At 52.9% G+C, this 22,788-nt stretch overlaps 1 protein-coding gene across 2 annotated transcripts in view; it reads left to right on the top strand.

Moving 5' to 3' along the window:
• Nucleotides 1-22,788, top strand: part of QSOX1 (quiescin sulfhydryl oxidase 1) — a 45,849-nt gene that overhangs the window by 10,629 nt on the left and 12,432 nt on the right. For both annotated transcript variants that reach the window (XM_003258968.3, XM_030823919.1), the window contains exons 2-8: nt 1,391-1,491; nt 10,247-10,292; nt 10,852-10,954; nt 13,719-13,809; nt 17,115-17,260; nt 18,859-18,993; nt 21,029-21,158. In XM_003258968.3, coding sequence (XP_003259016.2) covers nt 1,391-1,491; nt 10,247-10,292; nt 10,852-10,954; nt 13,719-13,809; nt 17,115-17,260; nt 18,859-18,993; nt 21,029-21,158 — 752 coding nt within the window. The remainder of the gene's footprint in view (nt 1-1,390; nt 1,492-10,246; nt 10,293-10,851; nt 10,955-13,718; nt 13,810-17,114; nt 17,261-18,858; nt 18,994-21,028; nt 21,159-22,788) is intronic.

The raw sequence follows: 22,788 nt of genomic DNA, 5'->3' as shown, positions 1-22,788 counted from the left end.
GACAAGATCCAGACCATATCAAGTGGGGTCAGAGGTCCTGGTAAAACTGTGACCATCAGGGATGTTATTCAGATATTAGTGTTCTGTACTTAATGGCTGCTGGGTGGGCTGCCTGTGTAAATTCCACTCCTTGCCCCTGGGGCATGAGCTTCAAATGGGAATTGTGCCTGCCACCAGGCAGGCCTCTCCTCCTCTCATCTGCCCCAGAGATGCATGTGTGTCCAGCTGCCATGGAGGTCATCCTGAGCTGTCCAGGCAGACACTCCCAGTCTGGTCCCTTCTTGCTACCTTCTATTCTGGCTCCCATGTCTCCCAAAAACCCTCCTCTCCAGGCAGCCTGGTCTCTGCCAGTCCTCTCCTCCTCCACCTTGCTCAGGCAGTTCCCTGCCCACTGGACCGATGGTCTAGGGTCAACTCTGTTTCCACCTTTCCTGCTGAGCCCATGCCTTGGTCTGTGGGGCTGACCTCTCCTGGCTGGGTCCAAACTTGAGAGTTCTGTGCCACATGATTTGGCCCCTGTCACTGCCCTCTCACGGCTTGTGTGGCTTCCTCTGTGCGCACCTTGGCTTCCAGCTGGAGCAGCCTCCATGTGGGTGGAACTTTGGTGGATGTTCACAGGGCACCTGACCTGGAACCTGAGCTCAGGAGAGCTGCCTGGTATATGAGCTTGTTTCTTCTCAGATCCTGGGCTGTGGCCCAGAATGGTGCCATTATTCTCTCTGCCAATGTTTCAGCGGCCAGCAGCCTTGTGGCCTGGGGCCTGATGCAGGGGCGGGGTTAATCTGCCAGACTCTGGCCTCAAGGCTTCTTTCCCCGCAGTTCCTGGATTCCAGATGCTCCTATTTCTGGCTGGGGACCCAGTGCCTGATACCCTTTACCCCAGTCACTCAAGCTCTGCCCACTACCAGTTTCTCTGGCCCCAGGAAACTTCCCCAGGGGTCCCCTGGGGAATTCCAGATCCCCTAAGGCATGTTCTCCACCCTCTGGAACTGATCCCATTTAGAGCCCCAGGGACAGAGGCAATACCAGGGCTTTTCCCGGGGAGGTGGGGGGCTGGGGGGATGGCGAGGAGCAGGGCAAACTCCTGCAACATCTCTCAGCCCCCATACCTGGCCCCGCTTAGTAATGGGGAAACAGATACCATTATGAGGCAGTGTGACTTATGCTAATCATCCAAAACACAGGTTCCCTTTTGTGAGACGCTAGCTAAATGCAGACCAACCGGAATATCTCAGAGGTCCTTTTCCAAGGAAGGTGTGACCTTTGTCATAAGAGCTTTGGGATCAGGTGCTGTGGGGTTGGCAGGGGTGAGGCATTGCATTGGGGGAGATGGGCAGGCAGAGGGGGTACCAGCCCCTCTTATTTACCCCTGGGTTTTTTGTCCTTTCAGCCTGGAGGCCGGCCCTGAATCTCGCCGCCCTGGACTGTGCCGAGGAGACCAACAGCGCAGTCTGCAGAGACTTCAACATCCCTGGCTTCCCGACTGTGAGGGTGTGTGACTGACAGGAGGGGAAGGCAGGCTGGGCCCGCTTTGTTTCCCTCTGTATGGAAAGGGGCCATGTGGGATGTGTTGGGATGGGCAGATTTCAGCTGCTCTGATTTGAGCTGGGAGGTGATCATCACTTGGGCTGGTGAGAGCTCCCCGCTCCCAAGGTCCTCTTCAATTGCTCTCCCTGTTGACCTCCAAGCCTTAAGAGGTCTGATCTAACTCTATAAAACCAGGATTCAGGCTCTGACCCATCTGTGGGTAGGGTCAGACTCTAGAAGCCTAGTGGTCCCCCATAAGGGAACCCCAGACACTCTGGCAAGCCTCAGCCTTCTCAGGCAAAAATGCCTTGAACCACAGGTAGCTAAGAAGGGACCTGTCAGGGTAGCCTCACCCCACTGTCAGAATGTCAGTGCCTCAAGCAGCAGGGATCCCCAGCACGGGAGTTATCACACCCAAGGCATGAGGGCTCTGTCACCCCCGCTCTGGTAGAAAGTGGCACGAGATCTCTGATGATGCCTTACCTGCCAGCCTGCCCAATGCAGGGGATCAACAGCTTAATTAATGTCTGAACAGCTTCCAAGGCTCTCAAATAGGAGGCCCTGGATAGCCCAGGGCAGCAAGGCTGCTGCAGTTATGGTGAGGGCCCTCCCCTGGGCTCAGGCCTGGCTCTAATCCAATTAGTTTTCTTCCAGATTAGAGAAGCCAAATTCAAATCTCTGTCCCTGTATCACCAGCTATAAATAATATGTACCCTCCCACCAGAATGGATCTAGAAAAGCAGTTTCTTCTGTAGCCATTGAGGATAATTAGGAAATGCCTGTGAAAGCTGAAATGCCAAGCATTGTCCCTGGAACAAGATGCCTCTGAGCTGGGGGTAGGGGCGGCCAAGTTTCAAGCAGAACTGTGAGCCAGAACTCAGCTTAATTACCCCAGCAGCATCCATCCGGGAAGTAAGGCGGTGGCTCCACCAGGAACGTCCAACTCTAACTCCATGTGACCTTTCTGTTCCTCAAGCCCAGTGCAACCCCCACTGGATTCAGGGTTTCCACACCTAATAGAAGTCCCTTCCTAAACTGTTACCACATAGCGTCAGGGCCCCCCAGGCCCCAGGTTTAGCTGAGACCAGGTTGGTCTCCTGATAGTGTGGGTGTGGCGAACCAACAGCTACTGCCGCATCATTGAAAAGTGGCAGCAGAGAGACTGCATGTCAATCATCCCTTTGAAATAAAAGGCCTTTCTGGCAGGGACATGGTGCTATCCTTGGCCCTAAGGTGTGTAATTGAAAATATTCAAACAGGGCACTCTGGTCCTTTGGCTGAACCAGGGTGAGTGGCCCTGAGTGGGAAGCTGTGGGCAAATTAGTATGGCAGCAGGAACCGTCATTCACAGGCTGATATTTTTCTCCCAGTGAGCATGAGCCACAGGGGTGCAGCCACTGCCCAGCCCCCAGGGGAGGGGTTGACACTGGTACAGCAGCCAGGGCAGGACGACCGATTGGAGTTCTGTAGGGCCTGACACCTGAGCTTTCTGACTCTGCCTGGGAGAGGCTGGGCACAGCAGGGATGAAGGAGGCGGCCCAGGCCCAGGAGGTCAGAGGCTCCTCAGCACCACCCCATGTCACGCAGCACACGCAGCCTGGATGCCTCAGGTGAGTCACCATCTCCTGAACTGCCTGGCTGGCTGTGGGAGGGGCGCTGGGAGGGCCCTTGCTGGGCTCCTTGGCCCTCCCCTGCCTCCAGACGGCCAGCACCTGGCAGGGCCAGTCTGGTAGTCATCTGTCCACAGACCAACACGGTGGCCTCCCCCGGCAAAGCCTTTCCTGCCTCTCCTGAGGAACCTGTGGCTCAGTTTTGGCCAGGGGGAGGCACCCAGTGCCCAGTCCATAGGCCAAGTGGCTTGAGCTGGCAGGTCCCTGCTCTGAGGTCCTACGCAGTGGCTCTCAAATAGTTTCTTACTGTGACCAACTGTAAGCAATACACATTTTTAGATTGTGATCCCAAAGTTGGTATGTATCTGCTATCACTAAAACAAAAGTTTCATAAAACAAAATGTGCAGTTAAACTTACTAAGTGCAGTTAAACTGTGATATTTTCTGTTTTTTTTTTTTTAAATACGGCTGTGATTTAATACATTGATTTGACAGCTCATTACAAGGTTGCTTCTAGTGTTTGGAAAACAGTACTCAAACAGATTCCAATATCCAGAGATTCGGGGCCATGAAGAACCCGTGTGCCCTTGCCAGAGGCTTACCTGGGGACTGCTGGTGGGCCAGAGACGTAGCCCTGTTGCCCTGCCTGCTGCCCCCTGGGGGCTGGAGCTTGTCCTTGCACTCTGTCCATGAAGAGCTGAAAGGCAAGGGCCCATGTGAAGCAGGGGGAGGAGAGAGTGCTTTTGGTATGATGGGGACAGGCCCACACACGAGAGTCTGGCCTCCCCCAGTGGCATGTGTGACTGTCCTTTTCTTCTGCCTCCAGCCCTTTGTCACTATGAGCAAACAGTGAGCTTCTACCAGCCCAGCCTGTTTAGCAAACACCTGGGCCCTGAAGGGCGGGCCAGCCGTGTCAGGTCCCCATCAGGCTGGAGCCAGAGCCCAGCTGGAAGGAAACAAAGGTGTGGGAGAGGGAGGGGCTGGTTGGCTGCAGGTTCTGGCTGGAGCTTGGCGACTTAGAGGCTGGAACTTCCGGGTCAAGGGGCTTCTCCGTGGGCCTCAGGAGCGCCCTTCAGTGGGAATAGAATGGGACTTTTTATGGCCGAAGGCCTGGCCGGAGCAAGGGGTACACAGCACAGCAGCATAGGGGTGGGGAAGGGCTGGCCTTCTCTCTTCGAGGCTCTGAGGAGATCAGTGATGTGGTTTCAAATCCAGGCCTCGCTGCTTACTGTATGTGGCTTGGAAAGTCACTTATCAGTGCCGCAGCCGTTGGCCCCAGTTTCCTTGTCTGTAAACATGGGATGATAACATCCACCTAAGAGGACTGTTGCCAAGTGTGAAGTGAGGTCTTCCACATGAAAGTGCTACCACGCTGGTGTGATTTGGACTTTAGTAAAAGTTAGTTTGCTTCCTTCCCGTTGTTCCATCTCCCTCCTGGGCCACCCATGGGGCTGCTGGTAGCTGCTGTGTGGCTGCTGCTGGACTGTGTGGCAGTCCATCCGTCTGTCAGCAGCCACTGCGGGCCTACTTGCTGGGTGCCCAGCACCACACTCACCACTGCAGGTGTGGCCAGGAGCGTGAGATCCCCAGAGCCCATGGCCAGTGAGAGGCAGCCAGGGATAGGTACCCAGGGAATGCCACAGGAGTTTGCTGGGCTCACGGAGCTCTTTCACTCATCAGAGAGGAGTTTGTGTAGGAGGGGACTTCTACTTGGTGTTGAAGGACAGATGGGGTTTGGCTGGGAGAGAAGAGGAGTGTGGGCGGGCCTCATAGGCAGGAGAGAAGGTGAGAGCCAAGGCCCTCCGTGGGCAGGGCGAGGTGGTGTGTTGAGGAGACTCGTCCAGCTGGGCAGAGGCTCATGTTGAGGGATGAGGCAGAGCTGGGGGAGGAGGGAGCCCAGAAATGGCAGGTCCTTGAATACAGGTTTGGAAGCAGGGACGCCCTGTGAGAGTACAGAGTCTGGGCTGTTACCTTCTGTGGCTTTTGCTAGAAGGTGAGATGTCAGGGAGGAAGACAGGACTCCAGGGTGTCTCCTGTCTCTCTTTGGAAAAAGGAGGTGGGCCCCTTTCTCAGCAGTCAGCTGCTGTTTTTGGGGTCTTTTCCATGGATAATCCATGGTGTTGGAAGTGGTTAAGGTAATGAATCCTCATGGGCTTACTATAAAATACCTGGAGGCTGGACCATTTTCCTTAAAACATTATAAAAGCTGGAATTGAATGCCATCAGTGTCACCCCTGGGAAGTGTGCTTTCTCTTGAGCTCTTTTGGCCCCAAGAAAGCAGTCACTCCATAGTTTCGTGAAGACCAGCCTGGTGTTGCCTGGTTTTCTGCCATTAGGGAGTAGCTGGAGGTCTTCCAGAAGCTCCTGTGTAAAGTGATGAAAGAAAAGGGATGGGTGCTGACTGCTCCTGGAGAAAAGCAACACACTCCCGAAGTCTTAATTGCCTGCTTCCAGGGAGCTGTGGTGGTTTCCCTTGGGCAGGGCACATGCCCCAATGGTTGACTTAATAAGGATACATTTTGATCAGAGGACAAAAATGTGCCCTGACTTGATTTCCACATGAGCTTCCAGCGTGGTCAAAGGGCAGAGATTCTCTGTTCAGCTGAACAGATGTCTGTTGAGAGATGCCAGACACTGTGGAGCTTGCAGAGATAAATAAAATGTCGTCCTGCTTCCTGGTCAAAGGTGGGTGCATGGGTGAGTGGTGGATTCAGGTTGAAGTTCATTGAAGCTGGAGTGGCAATGGAATGGAGGCAGTGGAATGGAGGGCAATGTGAGGTGAGCTTGGGTTTGGAGCCTGGAAGTCCTTGAATGCAGTGAGTTTGGACATTATTCTTTGACAGTGGGGAGTCATGGAAGAGATTTGAGGAGGAGCAAAATGTTCAGACCAGAACTGTGCCTTAGAAAACTAACCTTAGTAGCAGTGAGGAAGATAGCTGGAGTATGCAAAGATTGAGCATACTAAAACTTCTGTGAGCATGAAAGGTGGGGACTGATGCAGTGACCCAAAAATACGTCATCATCTGTCGGGCCTGGTCTAGACAAGGCAGGTGGAGAAGGAGAGGACTTTTGAAGAGGTAACAGAGGTCAAATTCATAGGACTTGTCAGCTAACTGGATGATGGGTTTTTGAAGAGGGGGATGGTGTGGGTGGTAGGGAGGAGGACCGGTTGCTGGGTGAGGTAAACACAGGTGGCAAAGCAGGTTGGGAGAGGGGTGACTCAGTCTTGGGGATGGTAGGGGAGGGGCTGTATCCTGACACCTGAGTGGAGGCCACCAGGAAGAACCAGGAGTCTAGGACAGGTGAAGGCTGAGATGCAGAGGGTTTAGATGGCAAATCATTTGGACAAAGTCATTGGCTTTGGCAAGGGAGAAATGATAGGTTTGTTCATTGATGCCTTTATCCACTCATCATTTAGAAGCCAGATTGAGCAACTTCTTTGTGACAGTGCCTTCAACAGCTTTTTAAACAGAAGAGTGTCAGGACCTGACGTGTGTCCATAGGAGAGACCGGGGTAGGAGATGGGGGTGGGCAATGGGCACAGGAGAACAGTTGAAAGTGAAGCTAGGACCAGGGCAAGGGGGCCAAGTAGGGCTGGTCAGTGTCAAGCCAACCAGGGGAGGGTGGCAACGTGAAGGCAACAAAGGAGAGCAACCACAAAATGTGGCACAAAAGATGACAAATGCTCACCATGGGAAGACAAAGCAGGCAGTAATAACATCTGTACCGCAGAGAGGCCAGGAGGGCGGGGAGAGATCACTGGAGTGGCTGAAGAGAAGGTCACCACGGAGCTTCCCTAGAACAGCTTCAGCTGAGGGTTGTGGGGATGGCGAGAGAGCAGTCTGAGGAGCAAGGGCAGACGCTGTTCCAGGAACGTCGGTAGCATGGGGACACGGGAAGGAAATGCGGTCACTTGAGAAGGAAGGAGGGCCTCTCTTCATCCCCGTCCTCCTTCCCTTCCCACCCTTTCCTTTTTTAAGGTTAGACGAGAAGGATTGAAATCTATCTGTAGGCCTAGTTGGGGGGCTGTAGTAGAAAAGAGGAATGATGAGAGATGGCTAGGAAGAAGTTCCTGAAGAGCGTGAGGCGTGGGAGCCAGAAGTGGGAGGAGACATTGGCCTGGGAGGTGGGTGCGAAGCTTCTGAGGACAGAAGGGAACAGCTGAGGTGCAGCAGGGCCTTCCCTTCAGCCTGCATCCTGGGGAGAGGCTCTTGGGGTCCCTGCATCCCCCTGGGCCACTCTGGCTGACCGAGGTTCCTGGTCAGACTCCAAGCTGCTTGTGGCTGCTGGGATCTTGAGGGGTTGCCTTTTTAAAATTTTTTTATTTTTTGAGACAGAGTCTCTCTTTGTCACCCAGACTGGAGTGCAGTGGCGTGATCTTGGCTTGCTGTAACCTCCACCTCCCAGGTTCAAGCAATTCTGCCTCAGCCTCCTGAGTAGCTGGGATACAGGTGCATGTCACCACATTTGGCTAATTTTTATATTTTTAGTAGAGACGGGGGTTTTACCCTGTTGGCCAGGCTGGTCTCAAACTCCTGACCTCAAGTGATCCGCCCACCTCAACCTCCCAAAATGCTGGGATTACAGGCATGAGCCACGGCACCTGGCCTGGAGAGGCTGCCTTTTGATAGAAGTAATGCAAGCCCCTTTTAATATGGGTACCTGCTCGGATGTGGGTGACCTGATGATTGATGACAAAAAATGACCATATTACTTTTCAGAGGTAAAAATAACAGCTATATCTGTGGGAAAGCCACCCAGTTCAAGGCTTCATGATGTCAGTGTTGTTCTCATATGTGTAGAAACCAGTCAGAGTGTAACCTGCCTGTAAATAAACAAGAGCACCATCACCATGAATAACTGCAGCGCAACGTCACCCTCGGGTTTCTTGTTTGTTTTGAAATTTTATTTATTTTTAATTTTCAACTTTTTGTAGAGATGGGGCATCACTGTGTTGCCTAGGGTTCAAGTGATCCTCCCTCCTAGGTCTCCCAAAGTGCTGGGATTACAGGTGCGAGCCACTGCACCTGACCTGGTTTATTATTTGTCTGCAAACCAAACCCCAAATAGATGTATCTTCAATTTTGTTCATGAAAAAGTGTCAGTCCATAAATGCCGTAACTTACATTATCAATATGATCTCATAATCAAGGAAATTTATGATCATTTTCTTAAGTATTAGGATAACATAATTTTAATAGGCCAATAAAATTAAATAACTGTAAAGAACGCTATTTAAATACATGTGGTATGTATAAGTGGATGGTTTTCATCCACAATAAAAGTTTATATTAATGTTTTGAAAAGAGAGAGTAAAGCAGTGAGCAGGAGTAAGGGCCCGGGGGAGGTCACAGGGAGCAGAAGCTTGCAGATGGGGAGAGACAAGTGGCTTCTCTGCAGCCTTTGTTCCTCATGTGGGAGAGGGTAGCAGGTGGCTTCCAGATTTTCTGCCTACAAATGTCTGTAACAAACAAGTCCTAGCTGATCATGGTTCCTAGTGTTTAAAAGGTATGAAGGAGGGAGGGGGATGCTGGTGGTGGGTGATGATGGTGCCGTTAACATTTACCGGTTCCTTGAGGTATGCACTAGGTACCGTGCTAAGCACTTTAGGTGTATGGTCATGGAATCCTCACAAGTCTTCAAGGTAGATGGCGTCATCCTCATTTCAAAGATGAGAACATGAAGGTTCGGAGCAGTTGATGCGTTGCCCAAGGTCACACAGCAAGAGCAAAGCAGAACCAGTCCTTGAACCAGGTCTGCCAGAGCCCGGGGCCTGTTCTCAGCTGCCAACTTGGGATAAGGCCAAACAGCTCTATCCCAAGGAGGGAGAAGGAAACCAGTGTTTGGCTGTTGGAGGCAGAAGTCCAAGGTAGTGAAAAGTGGCCCCAAGGCTAGAGTCCCACAGGAAGAAGCCTCTTCCCAGCCTGCACACTTTCCCCTTGGCAGTTCAGTGGCCGGCTTCCAGGACAACTCAACTGTGTTCCCTCCTGAATCGGAAGAGCGCAGGCAAAAGCCTTGGCAGCTGTCTTGCCGCCTGGGCAGAAGCCCAGATTGCCAGGAGTCAGGCTCTGTTCTGTCTGTCCTCGTGCCCCAAGGAGGTGACAGACTAGGCTTGGGGTGTCATGTACATGGGAAAAGAGGACAAAGTGATGAGTTAAATCAGCTAGTCTGTAGCAAGGCATGTTTCCCCAGGGACTCAGGTCCCTCCTTCAAGAGGATGTGTTCTGGAGACCCCTTCCTTGATTGTGTCTGCTGTGCTGGGCTGGGACTTCTCAGTGGACAGAGACAACAGCCTGTAAGCCCCTTTTCCCAAGTAAGGAACAAGGGCACATTGACACAGAAGCAAGCTGACATTTCCCAAGGGACGTAGGAAGTGCCTGCACTTCATGTTTTCAGATGTGTCTGCAAAGGAAAACAGCAATGGTACTTCATCACTCATCCATTCGATAAATAGTTGTCAGTAATTACATGCTAGGTACTGTGCTGCATAGAAATGGCCCTCGAGGAGGAAAGTGTATGAACTGCTGCCCACAGGATCCGTGGATGCTTCCGAGGGGTGTGGGAGGGTAACGGGAGGGAGCCAGTATCCAGCTCCTAGAGCAACCTCCCCCCAACTCCCCCCAACTCATCGTTTTACAGATGAAGAAACAGGCTCGGCCGGGCACCTGTAATCCCGACACTTTGGGAGGCTGAGGTGGGCGGATCACAGGTCAGGAGTTTGAGATCAGCCTTGCCAACACGGTGAAACCCCATCTCTACTAAAAATACACACAAAAAAATTAATCGGGCATGGTGGCGGGCGCCTGTAGTCTCAGCTACTCGGGAAGCTGAGGCAGGAGAGTCCCTCGAACCTGGGAGGCAGAGCTTGCAGTGAGCTGAGATCGTGCCACTGCATTCCAGCCTGAGCGACAGAGCGAGGCGCTGTCTCAAAAAAAAAAAGAAAGAAAGAAAGAAAGAAACAAAAAAGAAGAAAGAAACAGGCTCAACAACATTAAGTGATTTGCCCAGCCACCGCATTGAATAAGTAGGCAGATTTTCAGAGCAGGCCTGCGTGGCTGCACTCTTGGCCACTATCTATCACTGACGCCAACCTGTGTATTTGCTTCCAGTTCTTCAAGGCCTTTTCCAAGAACGGCTCGGGAGCAGTATTTCCAGGTGGGTGCCCGGCTCTGGTTGTCCTGTTAGCATCTTCCTCCCCCAACCTCCCTCTTCGCCTGGGTTTCTATTGGGGTGGAGAAAGCCCTGGCAGTCGGCAGGGTTGAGGGTGAGGTGGTCCCCACGGGAAGCCTAACTTGTGTCTTCCCAAAACTGTCCTCCCAGTCAGCCTTAGGGAAAGGTAGGCTGAAGAAGCCCTTCAGGTTGGATGTATCCAGGGCCCTAGGGTCGGGGCAGGGGCACCATGTTCCCAGAAGAGCTCTCCTCTCACAGTGGGGTTGGCACCCAGAGAGCAGACCAAAGCCCTTGGGGACAGTCCTGATGGCTCCCAGTTCTGAGGGATTCTTTCCTGTTTGAGGGATGGGTGTCTTTGCACTACTTGGGGCTACAGGAGGACCCCTGAAGCCCCATTCTTCTAGCACGGGAAGGACTCACGCCTCGTCTGTCTCAGAGCCGGCTATGCCCTCAGCCCTTTGTTTCTGGGAATGAAGGTGCCCAGTATGCTGTGGAAGCAGCTCTGCTGTCCTGACACCCCGCTCATGCCTGTTTTCATTTACAGTGGCTGGTGCTGACGTGCAGACGCTGCGGGAGAGGCTCATTGATGCCCTGGAGTCCCATCATGACACGTGGCCCCCAGCCTGTCCCCCACTGGAGCCTGCCAAGTACTTTGGGCTGGGGCAGGCTTAGTGCATTGTGGGCCAGGATCCCAGGCCTGGGAGTGAGAGGGCGGTGGGAACAGCAGGGCGGGGACCCCAGTTTATTCTCCTTGCTGCCTTTGCCTGTGCGGCTCACACCCCAGTCTGCTGGAGCTACTCCAGAACCAAGTGGCAGCTGATGGCTGGTGGTGGGCTTCCTATCGCGCAGGTCCTGCTGAAGAGCGCTGTTTTCCTGGGGCTGACTGATGGGTGCAAGGGTCCATCCCACCAGGTGGGAAGGAAAAGATGGATGGGGCTTCTCCAGGTTGTGCCTGCTGCTGTTTCTTGCCACCTGCCCTCAAAATGTTTGGGGGACGCAGCAGGATTTCACATGCTCTGCCCCCAGGAAGGCCACTGAAAGTGAGAATGGCATGAGGAGGAAAAAGGAGATCAAATATTTCGAGGGAAATGGCGGGGAGGTGGAGAGAAGGTGGTCATGCCTGGGGCATGGGGGTGGCCCCTGGCTCTCTGTACGGCAGAGCATCAGGTGCAGTGGCCCGTGCTCTGTATCTGTCGACCAGGCAAGCTTCCCGGCTTGCCTCTTTTCCAGAAAAATGAAGACAGTAAGGTGCGTGGGGTCTTGCCCATACTCTCCCAAAGAAGGAGGCAGCTAGATTAAAACACTAGGCCCCCCATTTCTGGATCAGAACTCAAGATAGGATAATGCCCACCTCGGAGGACTCTTGCCAAGAAAGAACAAATCCGTGTACCAGCAGGGGCTGCTAGAGGGAGCCCAGCCTTGTACACAGTGGAGGCCCCAGGTGCTAAGAAGGCCTCACAAGGCCGCTGTTGCTGCACAGAGGCTCTCTTAAAAGTTTGTGTGCAGGTGCTCTCAGAGACATGGCCCTGCTGAGAGATTGTGTTTCCAAGTGTCAGTTGGGGTTGAATCCAACTCACAATAACTCCTTTGTCATCTTTCCCAATTTTCCATCCTCCAGAGGGTCTCCAGGGGACCCTGGATGCAGCATAGTCTTTATGTGGTTTGGGGTTCCACAGCCAGACCCTGTCTCTCCAGAAAACACCCATATCAGCCTGTGCCCTGGTCCTTGCTTCTTCCATTTCTCAATGACTGTGTCTCCGTCTCCCTCCTTACACACACACACGTACATCCTCATGGCACATTTTCAGCTCTGGGTATCTCAAAATCAACAGATCAAGCAAACCTGTCAAGGTCTTTCAAAGTGATCCTTTTTCTTTTTTCTTTTTTTTTGGAAGACAGAATCTTGCTCTGTTGCCCAGGCTAGGAGTGCAGCAGCACGATCTCGGCTCACTGCAACCTCCACCTCCTGCGTTCAAGTGATTCTGCTGCCTCAGCCTCCCGAGTAGCTGGGACTACAGGCGCCTGCCACCAAGCCTGGCTAATTTTTTGTATTTTTAGTAGAGATGGGGTTTCACCATGTTGCCCAGGGTGGTCTCAAACTCCTCAGCTCAGGCAATCTGCCCGCCTTGGCCTCCCAAAGTACTGGGATTACAGGCATGAGCCACTGCACCCAGCCCAAAGCAATCATTTTAAAGAACTTTAGGAAGCAGATAGAGATGTGTGATGAAAGGTGAGCTGCCTCTTCTGAAGTCTGAGGGTGGGAGTGGGGAAAGGGGTACTGGCCCGCATGTAGGTTGTGCTCTTCTGCCAGCCTAGGGAAGATCCAGGGAAGAGGTCTGAGAGGCTGGCCACCTGATGCCACCCTAAAGGCTCAACACCTCTTTTCCTCCACCCCAGTGGGGTGCACTCTGGCCCTCAGCTGTCTAGCATTTCCATTTGGACTGTCACTGGCTGGGCTCCAGCATCAATGCCATGTTTTTGTTTTGTTTTGTTTTGTTTTAGATATGTTTTTGTTTTGTTTTGGAAACTGTGCCTCAGTTTCCTCATCTTAAAATAAGGAGATTGGGTTAGAGATATAGATGGCTTCTAAGGTCTCCTGAACCCAAGGCTTTCTGATTCTTTCATTCCTTTTTAATGCCTACTCTAGGGAGAAAAGAGCACATCTCCCCCTTGGTCGTGACTTGTCACAGTTCCAGACTTACAGCTGTTGGATTCTAATGCCCCCAGCTCTCAGGGGACCAATAAAAACCACTTCCAGTCAGCCTGGGCCTGCCCCAGCACATGGAGACAACTGGTCTCAAAGCAGCCCTTCCCAGTCCCCCTCCCCACACGGCCTCCTACCCACTCCCGACTCTTTTTATTTGTTTGTTTTTTGGAGACGGAGTTTTGCTCTTGTAGCCCAGGCTGGAGTGCAATGGCGCGATCTCAGCTCACTGCAACCTCCACTCCCAGCGTTCAAGTGATTCTCCTGCCTCAGCTGGGATTACAGGTGCCCGCCACCACACCCGGCTAAATTTTGTATTTTTAGTAGAGACAGGCTTTCACCGTGTTGGCCAGGCTGGTCTTGAACTCCAGACCTCAGGTGATCCGCCCGCCTCAGCCTCCCAAAGTGTTGGGATTACAGAGATGAGCCACCGTACTCGGCCCACTCCTGACTCTTGAAAGAGACAGGAAGCAGAAACAAAACCAAGCACCCAAGGTAGGTCAGATGAAGAGCCAGGGTTAGATAACAAGAGCAACATCCTTTGAGACTAAAGGTTTGGTTGACTCCCTTGGAGGGCCCTGTGTGGAAGCAGAGGAGGGCGGGATGGCCGTACCTGCAGCACTGCATCACCAGCGCCTGACGTTGCCAGTAGTTTTGTCTTATTTCTCCTGGCTGTGCAGAGTGACTGCCAGAGTTGTCTCTTGCAGGCTGGAGGAGATTGATGGATTCTTTGCGAGAAATAACGAAGAGTACCTGGCCCTGATCTTTGAAAAGGGAGGCTCCTACCTGGGTAGAGAGGTGAGCTGCCCTGAAGTTCCCTGCAATTCCTGGATAGCCATAGAGAGAGAGCCCCAGTTTGGGAGCAGGGGTTTTCCTGCCAATTCTAGGGTCTTGGCTGCCTGGGTCTTTTAGCCTGGCATTGGCCTGACCCCTGCTGGGAGCCATGGGAAGTGCAGGAGCTGGACTTTTGCATTTAAAAACCTTTCTGTTTATTCTTATCTCCTTCACGGAAATCAAATATAACACCTGCTGTTATTGAGCATTGGACCAGATTGCTGACACACGTAGCTGCTAATCCCCAAAATTAATGAAGGTGATCAAATAGCATGCCCAGGATCACACAGCTAGTAAGTTGGTAGAAGAGGGCTTTGAACCAGGTCCATCTGGCTCCAAAGCCAATGTTGTTTCCACAGTGCTCCACTCCATGGGACTGGAGTGAAATATTTGGGAGGGAGGGAACATTAGGGACGCCCTAGCCCCACTGGAGGAAATGGGGTCCTTTACCCAGGTGCTGCTCTGTCTCATATGGGGCGTCCATGAGCCAGCTCCCCGGTGCTTCCAGCTGCAGCGCCCTGTCTAGAAAGCAGGGATGATTACGTTTCTCCATAGTATTGTTGGGAAAGTCAAATGCAGCAGTTTATGTAAAGGGCCTGGATTGCAGCTGACACATAGTAGGTGCTTTATAAAGATCCATTCCCCTTGCCTAACGCAGAGAGCTCACCATTCTGCCATTGGTTCATGGACTTCTCCACAGACCAATTGTGAGCTTTTCCCAGCTGCAAAGGTGGGACGTGCCAGTGCACGGGAGATGCTCCAAGTCAGTGCAGGGAGACAGGCATGAGAGTAGGCATGAAATTAAACTGTACTGTCGGCCTGAGTGATTTTCCTGCTGAAACTCAACAAGCACAGCTGAGAGTCTGAGCTGAAGCCAGATACTGTCTCCAGGCCTCTCAGCCCTGAGAGAGGAGGCACAGGGGTTGGGGAGGGGAAAGACAGCTTGGCTGAAGGAGTGCCTGACCCTCTGGGGTCCCAGTTCATGCCCGGGGTCATGCCTGTTACGTAGAGGTGATAAATGGTGATTGGAATCAGGTCTTCTCCCTCCCCTCCCACCACAGTCCCTTGAGTACCAAGGGGCTGGGGTCCCAGTGGTTGGAGCCAAGTGCCCCATGCCCATGCAGGGGTGCTCAGCGTGGGACCAGTGGCTACGGGACCAGGTTCTGGAGCCACACTAAGCTGGGATTTGTAGCACAATTCAGGCATATGCAAGCTGTGTGATCTGGAGGCATGGTTTCACTTCTAAGCCTCAGTTTCTCCAGCCACAAGATAGGAGCGTTATATTTATTTATTTATTTATTTTGATTTTTTTGAGGCGGAGTTTCACTCTTGTTGCCCAGGCTGGAGTGCAATGGCACTGTCTTGGCTCACTGCAACCTCCACCTCCCAGGTTCAAGCGTTTCTCCTACCTCAGCCTCCCAAGTAGCTGGGATTACAGGCATGCGCCACCATGCCTGGCTAATTTTGTATTTTCAGTAGAGACGGGGTTTCACCATTTTGGTGAGGCTGGTCTCAAACTCCTGACCTCAGGAGATCTGCCCACCTTGGCCTCCCATAGTGCTGGGATTACAGACGTGAGCCACTGCGGCCAACCAGGAGCTTTATTTTTATTATTATTATTTTGAGATGGAGTCTTGCTGTGTCGCCCAGGCTGGAGTGCAGTGGTACAATCTTGGCTTACTGCAAGCTCCGCCTCCTGGGTTCATGCCATTCTCCTGCCTCAGCCTCCTGAGTAGCTGGGACTACAGGCGCCCGCCACCGCACCAGGCTAATTTTTTTATATTTTTAGTAGAGATGGGGTTTCACCGTGTTGGTGAGGATGGTCTTGATCTCCTGACCTTGTGATCTGCCTGCCTTGGCCTCCCAAAATGCTGGGATTACAGGCATGAGCCACCGCGCCCAGCCTGGGAGCTTCATTTTTAAGTAAACACTTATGTACCTACTATGTGCTAGTCATTGTTACAGCATTTTAATAACATTAACCCCTTCAGTTCTCTGAACAGCCCCCCTGAAGTTGGTGGTATTATTATTATTGTTGTTATTATTTTGCAAGTAAGGAAATTGGGTCAGGGAGAGGTTTGGTGCAGCGGGGCCAGGATTCCAATGCAGGCAACTGTAGTGTACGGAGCCGCATCTCTTAGTCTCCTGAGAATAGCTGCTATTTCAGTGTTTCTCTGAAGATAAACGAGGCAATCTGTGTGGACACTACATAATACCTACGCAGTACAGGTTAGCTAGTGCTTTCTCTTATTTCTTTCTGAAAAAAATGATGACTGATGTATATTTTTCTGATTTGGAGTCTAGATAGGAAGCTTTATAAATATAAGAATAAAGGCTAGGGGGCACCACCTGCTCCATAGTGAGGAGTGAGACATCGGTAACAGAAGCCTGTGCCTGCCATTTGCAGATGGCCTGTCCGATTATGCTCAGAACTTCTCTTCCCATTTCTAATGTGGGGACATTGTCATTCTCAACAAGGCCTCTTGTTGCCTTCAGAGAGCCCCATGTTAAGAAACGTTTTCAGATCTTCTTATAACTATACACATTGACCAAAGGGCCCCTCTGACTACTGCACATACTGGGCTCAGAGTTAGCCTGCTCTTTAGAAGTTTACCCAATTCCAATTTATTTTGTTTGTATCCTACCCATGAAATTTGTTACCATATGTATTTGAACACAGTAAAATCACAGTTCTTTAAACATCTGTGCCTCAAGCTTCCATAAGGAAAACTGCTCTTGCCCCCAACAATTGATATTTCAAACAAACAGTAATTTCTAAAGGGATATTTTCCCTTTAGAAAAATGTTATGAGAAGGCCCTGGGGAGTCCTGGACATCAGAGAGCAGTCTTGGGGTGTGAAGGTCTTAAAGACAAGAACGTGCTGGCTCAGTGCAAAAAACAAACGAGAATTAACCTGAAACCACATTTTATTATGCTTTTTACAAATTGCTTTCATTAGAAAGAAAATACTACCCAGTTGGGACTGTCATAGGAAATTAAAGCGTGTGTGGTGTGCACAGCTCCAAGGCCTCTTCTCCTGGGCGGTGATTGGCACTTGCTACCTACCGGTTAGCTGCCGTTGATAGCGAGTATCTCTAGTGCATCACTGTGGTCCATTCTTTGCGATGGACCTGCTGTGGTCCACTTCTTTAGAGTCTGGAAGGAGCACGGCTGCCAGCTGGGTGCCTTCACAGGGCACCAAGCTGGGACCCAGCCCTGGCTCCCTCCACCTGGTGGCCTGGCCCCCAGATGTCCTGCTGTCCCTGCAGGTGGCTCTGGACCTGTCCCAGCACAAAGGCGTGGCGGTGCGCAGGGTGCTGAACACAGAGGCCGATGTGGTGAGAAAGTTTGGTGTCACCGACTTCCCCTCTTGCTACCTGCTGTTCCGGAACGGCTCTGTCTCCCGAATCCCCGTGTGAGTATCCTGTCTCCTGGCATCCCCTCTCCTCCCTCCCTGTGCTCATCTTTCCTTCTTGCCCAGAGGGGCTGCCCTTTCACAGTGGCCAACATGTTCTTTCTGAAGAGCCCCCTGCAGGAGAAGCTGCAGTCTGCTGTCTGCGGGGCCAGCGCCTCCACCTTCAGGAGCCTGGGCCTGAAACGCTGACCCTGCTCCGCAGCTCAGAGACCTCAGAGGCCTCAGCCCCCCGCACCCAGTGTCGCCTCCACTCTCATTATGTCCCCACCACAGCCCTGGCCCTCTTCCCCACCCTCTTCTGTTCGCAGGCAGACTCATTGGCAGGCTACAGGCCTGGCAAGCACTCAAATATGCCTGACCCTCCCTCCCTTTGGTTTTCTAATTGCAGAAAAGTTCATTAGCAGCCAGACAATAGCCAGTTCTAAAATGCCGAGAGAAAACAATCAGGCCAGCCTCAGCCCCTCTGCCAGGCTCCCGCTGCTGAATGGCCCGTTAGTGGCACCAGATGGTGCCTTGGTGCCCTCCCTGGGCAGATGATTGATGTCAGCCAGGGCCCTGCAGGCAGGAACATTGGGCCAGGGAGGCAAGGCTTGCCTGTGGTGCCTGGTGAGCTGCTCCTCGGGGCCCTCAGTGCTGACCCACATGGCGCCGGGCGGGGTGGCCACTCGGCCTCACCCTGGCCCAGATCACCTGCTAGAGGGCCCAGGAGGCGCGATGCCACCAAGGACAGGGAGGCACTCGCTTTCCGGGCAGGCCCAGAAAGTGCCAGTGATGGTGGGGAGAGAAGGCATTGTCTCCTCTCTCGGAGTTGGTGGAGGGGAAAATTGTTTGTGACGATGCTGCCTCCTGAGCCATCTGCTCACCGAGAAACCCAGGATGGTGGAGTGGAAGGAAGCCGTGCGTCCCATGCCACCTCCCCCGGGGCGGCCCTCACGCTGCTGCTGGACCCGGCGTCTCTCTCTGCAGGGACCGTGGCTGTGGGTGAGAGGGAATATGTGCTCAGGAGGTATCTCATGTCCTAGAGGACTCCTCCCTGTCGGAAAAAAGAAAGAAACCAAAAAGACTGTAAAAAGATGTAGAGAATTCTGGAGGCTCTTTGTCATTGTTGCTACCTGTTTTTTTTTTTAAAAATCCCATATCAAACTCCCTGGACTTCTTAGGGGGTAATGTCACTCATAGTACCTCAGGGTGAGCTTATGAATGGGCAGCTGCCATTTTGAACCTCGGGGTCCTTGGGAAAGGGAGTCACACCCCGCCGTTCTGTCCGTGGGCACTGGGCTGTCCCGTGCCTATCCATGCCCTGCCTGGAGCCAGAGGGCCACTGGGGGAATTCTCAGGCCCAATTGCCTTACCAGTTGAGGTTTGACATCAGGCTGGTGTCAAAGAGGCTTTCCAGAGCATGTGCAGTGATTAGAAAGGTTAAAGTGAGGCCTAGGTGCCATCTTCTGGCCTCACGGAGGACAAGATGGAATCTCGTTCACATATTTAATAAACCTTCCTGTCTGATGAGCCACCCTGCTTCCTCTTCTGACATTGATTAGTTCTAATCGTGTTCTCTGCACTTACTGCCTCTCCTCCCTGGTTCTGTGCCCTCACAGACTCATGGAATCCAGGTCCTTCTATACCGCTTACCTGCAGAGACTCTCTGGGCTCACCAGGGAGGCTGCCCAGACCACAGTTGCACCAACCACTGCTAACAAGATAGCTCCCACTGTTTGGAAATTTGCAGATCGGTAAGGCCACCCCTGGTTCTCCTGACATCTTCTCCCTCCTCTGATCACAGACCACCACACCTTCACACCCACGCCCTCTTGCTCATTCTTCTTCCTTGTCATACGATTAGTGTGTACATTCTGAGCCAGGCTGTCCCCCACCCTGGGGGCTGGCCATGCTCAGGGGCATTTGATGTGTGGGAGCAGCATTTAGCTGCGGTCCCTCTGGTGTCTGTTGCGGGGCCGGGGCTGCCTGGGGAATGCTGGCTGGCACTGGCAGCCATCCTTCATGAGGGAATGAACACCTTCCACACCCACACTCCTTCAGCTTAACTCTGCTCACAAATGGGGAATCTGCGTGCAAGGACACTCTGAGGCCTCCAGACCAACTTCCCACCCAAGCAATTATTTCTGCAGTCAATATTTTTGAGTACTCACTACGTGCTAGGCACTGTGGATGCAGGTATGTACAGGCAGATGCAGTCCCTGCTTGTGCAGACCCTACGGCGTCCCTTCTAGGAAGGCACCCAACCTCAGTTGAATGCCTGTGGTGTCAGTGAGCTCACTGCCTTTTCAGGTCACCTGTATGTGTGTCCACAGTTGTAAGCATGAGAGCGCTGCTTTTTTCTCTGAGGCTCCTTGCCTTTTCTGTTGTGGTCGGGCAGTGAGACAGAGCTGTAGACATCCTGCACTGGTACCAGCTGCATACTAGGTGGAAATGTCTGACCAGGGAGCTCAGAGCTGGCCAGGACGGTGCCCCTCACAAGGGGATGCACGAGACAGTGGGGGAAAGGTGATTGCAAGAAGGATTTTGCATCCTAGCATGAGGGACTTTAAGGGTGGAAAGTGCCAAATGGAGAGACTTTTAGTAGATCAAGGGAGAAGGAAAGAGAGTGAGGAGTGGTGTGATCATTACGATCATTCCGTCATTATGAATGATCATTGTAATCATTCGATCATTACAATTATGCAAACCATTGACGTTCTTGTAATAGCTTGGGCTGGTGTATGTGCCAGGCTCTGTGCTGGGCACTTGCCCTGTGTTACCTCATTCAGTCATGGGGCCACTTCTGGAGGCAGGGCACAGGAATGGAGAGGTAAACTGAGGCCCAAGGACACCAAAGTGGAGCACAGAGGAGACCTTGCCCTGAGGGGGAGCATAGGCAGCCACAGTGCGTACCCCGTCAGTTGACCTTATTGGCTCTTTCCAGCCTCAGGAGGTAGTGGGGGCAGGAGCAAGTCATGTGTTTTACAGTTGAGCTGACTGAGGCCCAGGAAAGTCAACTGAGTTGCCCAAGCTCACAGAACTAGCTCACAGTCAAACTGAGGCCAGAACCCAGGTCTCAAGAGACAGGGGAAGAGGCACCCAACTTTCCTGGCCCCTGCCATCAGAACCCTGAGGCTGGACCCCAGCATGATGGGCCTGGGGCCAGCCTGGAGCCTCCGGCCCTTCCCTGAAGGCTGCGGAGAGGTGTGAGATGGGCCCACCTGAGACATGAGGTCCGGCAGCTGTGAGCACATCAGCCCTGAAAGAAATATAGGCCCTGCTTCCCCTCCTGCCCCCAGGCGCCATTTCCCAGCCTTGGTGGGCAGCTAAACCCTGGTCTTTCAGAGAGGGCACAGTTTTTCCAGAGCCATGTCATGTGTATGAACCTGCTGGTCTGATTATGTCTAGTGATCTTGGCTCAGAGCTGGCCTGCTTAGTGAGTTGCAGGAGGGGCTGGCTGTGGGCCTGGAGAGAGAAAACTCCTACTCCCTGCCAGGAGCTGCTGAGAGTTTTTTACATTTGTGCTTTTATTTGATCCTCTCAGCAACTTACCTGTGAGCAGTGTGTTATTATTCATGTCTTACAGATTAGGAATTGAGGCTCAGAGAAATTAGGTAATTTACCCAAGGTCACACAGCACATTTCTGGCAGAAGCCAGTGGTAACTTACAAGACTCTGTGACCATCAGCAGTGCCCTTCTCTTCTCTCCCTTTAGCCCTGGATGCTCCTTGCAGCCCCTGCACCATGGTTAATACTCCCTTCTCTCTCTATCTCCCTCTGGGCCCTCAGCTCCAAGATCTACATGGCTGACCTGGAATCTGCACTGCACTACATCCTGCGGATAGAAGTGGGCAGGTTCCCGGTCCTGGAAGGGCAGCGCCTGGTGGCCCTGAAAAAGTTTGTGGCAGTGCTGGCCAAGGTGAGCAGGGCCATGGCTTCTCTTGTCTGTGCAATTCCACTGATGGTCAGTGTGCGTTCCTGTAAGCCGGGCACCCCGTCAGCCCCTCCCTCTAGAAGCCCATGGTCTGGCTGGACACAGGGAGACCCACAGCTCTCCCTGTCCACCATAGGTGATACCCTGCAGCCTCAGCCATACCCCACACCAGCCCCACACTGCCAGGGACAACCCTGCCCCATGCAGCACTGTGGGTGGGACACAGGGCCCGTGCCCCCCACCTGGGGATATTTCCAGCTGATTCAGCAACTGTGGCTCTACCTGCCTGAGTCCTCAGTCAGATCCCCAGTGTGGCTTCCCACCCCTTGCCGTGGTCACTGGGAAAGCAGGACCCCTAGGACACCCTGGTGAAGGAGAGGATGCTCTTCTGATACTCCTTGCTTCCCTGCCAGTCTGACCCAGTCCTTGGCCCTGGCCATGCCTTCTTTATTCCTTTATAGCCCCGGGAAGGTGGCTACTCCACGAAGGGTAGCTCCTATTTATTGAGGACCTGATGTTTGTCTAGGATTTAATCCTCTTAACTACTCTACGAGGCGGGTGGTTTATTTTGTCCACCCCTATTTAAGAGGTCCAGGGAGCTCAAGTGCCATGCCTTCGTTCTGCCAGCCCGGAGGTGTTCTGGTCAGGCCTTGAGCCTGCGCTCCTTCCTCTCTGAAGGTGAGAGGTGGCTGCCACTTCCTTTCTGCGCCCTTCCCTTTGGTTCCAGATCCTGGCCATTGCGTCCCTGCTGGAAACCGGGGACTCTGCTGCTCAGTACTGCAGAGTCAGATGCGGCTCTGGGCGCTTCGGGTTTGGCTGCTGGCTCAGCCTCCCTTGGCCCTGGGGCCCGGATCTGAGCCCGTCCTCCTCAGTGCGGGTCTGCAGGAAGCTGGGGCTGCCCTCGGGTGATTTGTGCCTCTCCTTGGGAACTTCCTGCCACCCTGATCCTTCTTCCCACCTCCCTGTCCTGGCCCCCTGGCTTGGTCACATGCATGCGTGGTGACACTGAGAGGGCCTGACAGGGACATTTCAGCCTAAGGCAGGACAGTCGTTGGCCCCTCACTGAAGTCCCATGCAAAATGAGCCCTTGTTCTTCAGTCCATTGCCATAATAGAAACCTTTCCTCCAAGGCTGAGAGCTGTCTGGTCCTCATAGTGCAGAGACCTGGGGTTGACAACCTAGAGACTTAGAGGGGAAAAGTCTAGAATGGTCCCATGTACGATCCCTCCTCCTGACCCATGAGGGAGAGCCCCCAGCGTGCTTTCCTGGCATGCCTCAGACACCCCACCACCCTAGTCCAGTACTCTCCAAAGGAGTCACCCCAGCAAGATCGGCTTGTGTGTCGCTTGCATCTCTCAGCTGTTCTCAAACCTATTTTCTTTGTCCCCAGTGGGGCTGTTTGCAGCCGGTATGGGGGAAAAGAATGAGATACAGAAAGTCCCTGAGCTGGGCACAGGCTCAAGCATCACCCTCTCTGTGCCTGCTGAGTCTCTGCCTTCAGCAAGGGCTGGGAATGAGCTTGAGATGAAGGTGCCTGCCCTGCCAGAGCCAGGGCCTTCAGGGCAGGGCTAGCAGTGGGGTGGAGGACAGAGGGAAGCCAGGTATGCCGAGCAGT

The sequence above is a fragment of the Nomascus leucogenys genome, chromosome 12, assembly GCF_006542625.1.
Source record: "Nomascus leucogenys isolate Asia chromosome 12, Asia_NLE_v1, whole genome shotgun sequence".
NCBI lineage: Eukaryota > Metazoa > Chordata > Mammalia > Primates > Hylobatidae > Nomascus > Nomascus leucogenys.
This window is presented reverse-complemented; position numbering and strand designations above follow the sequence as displayed.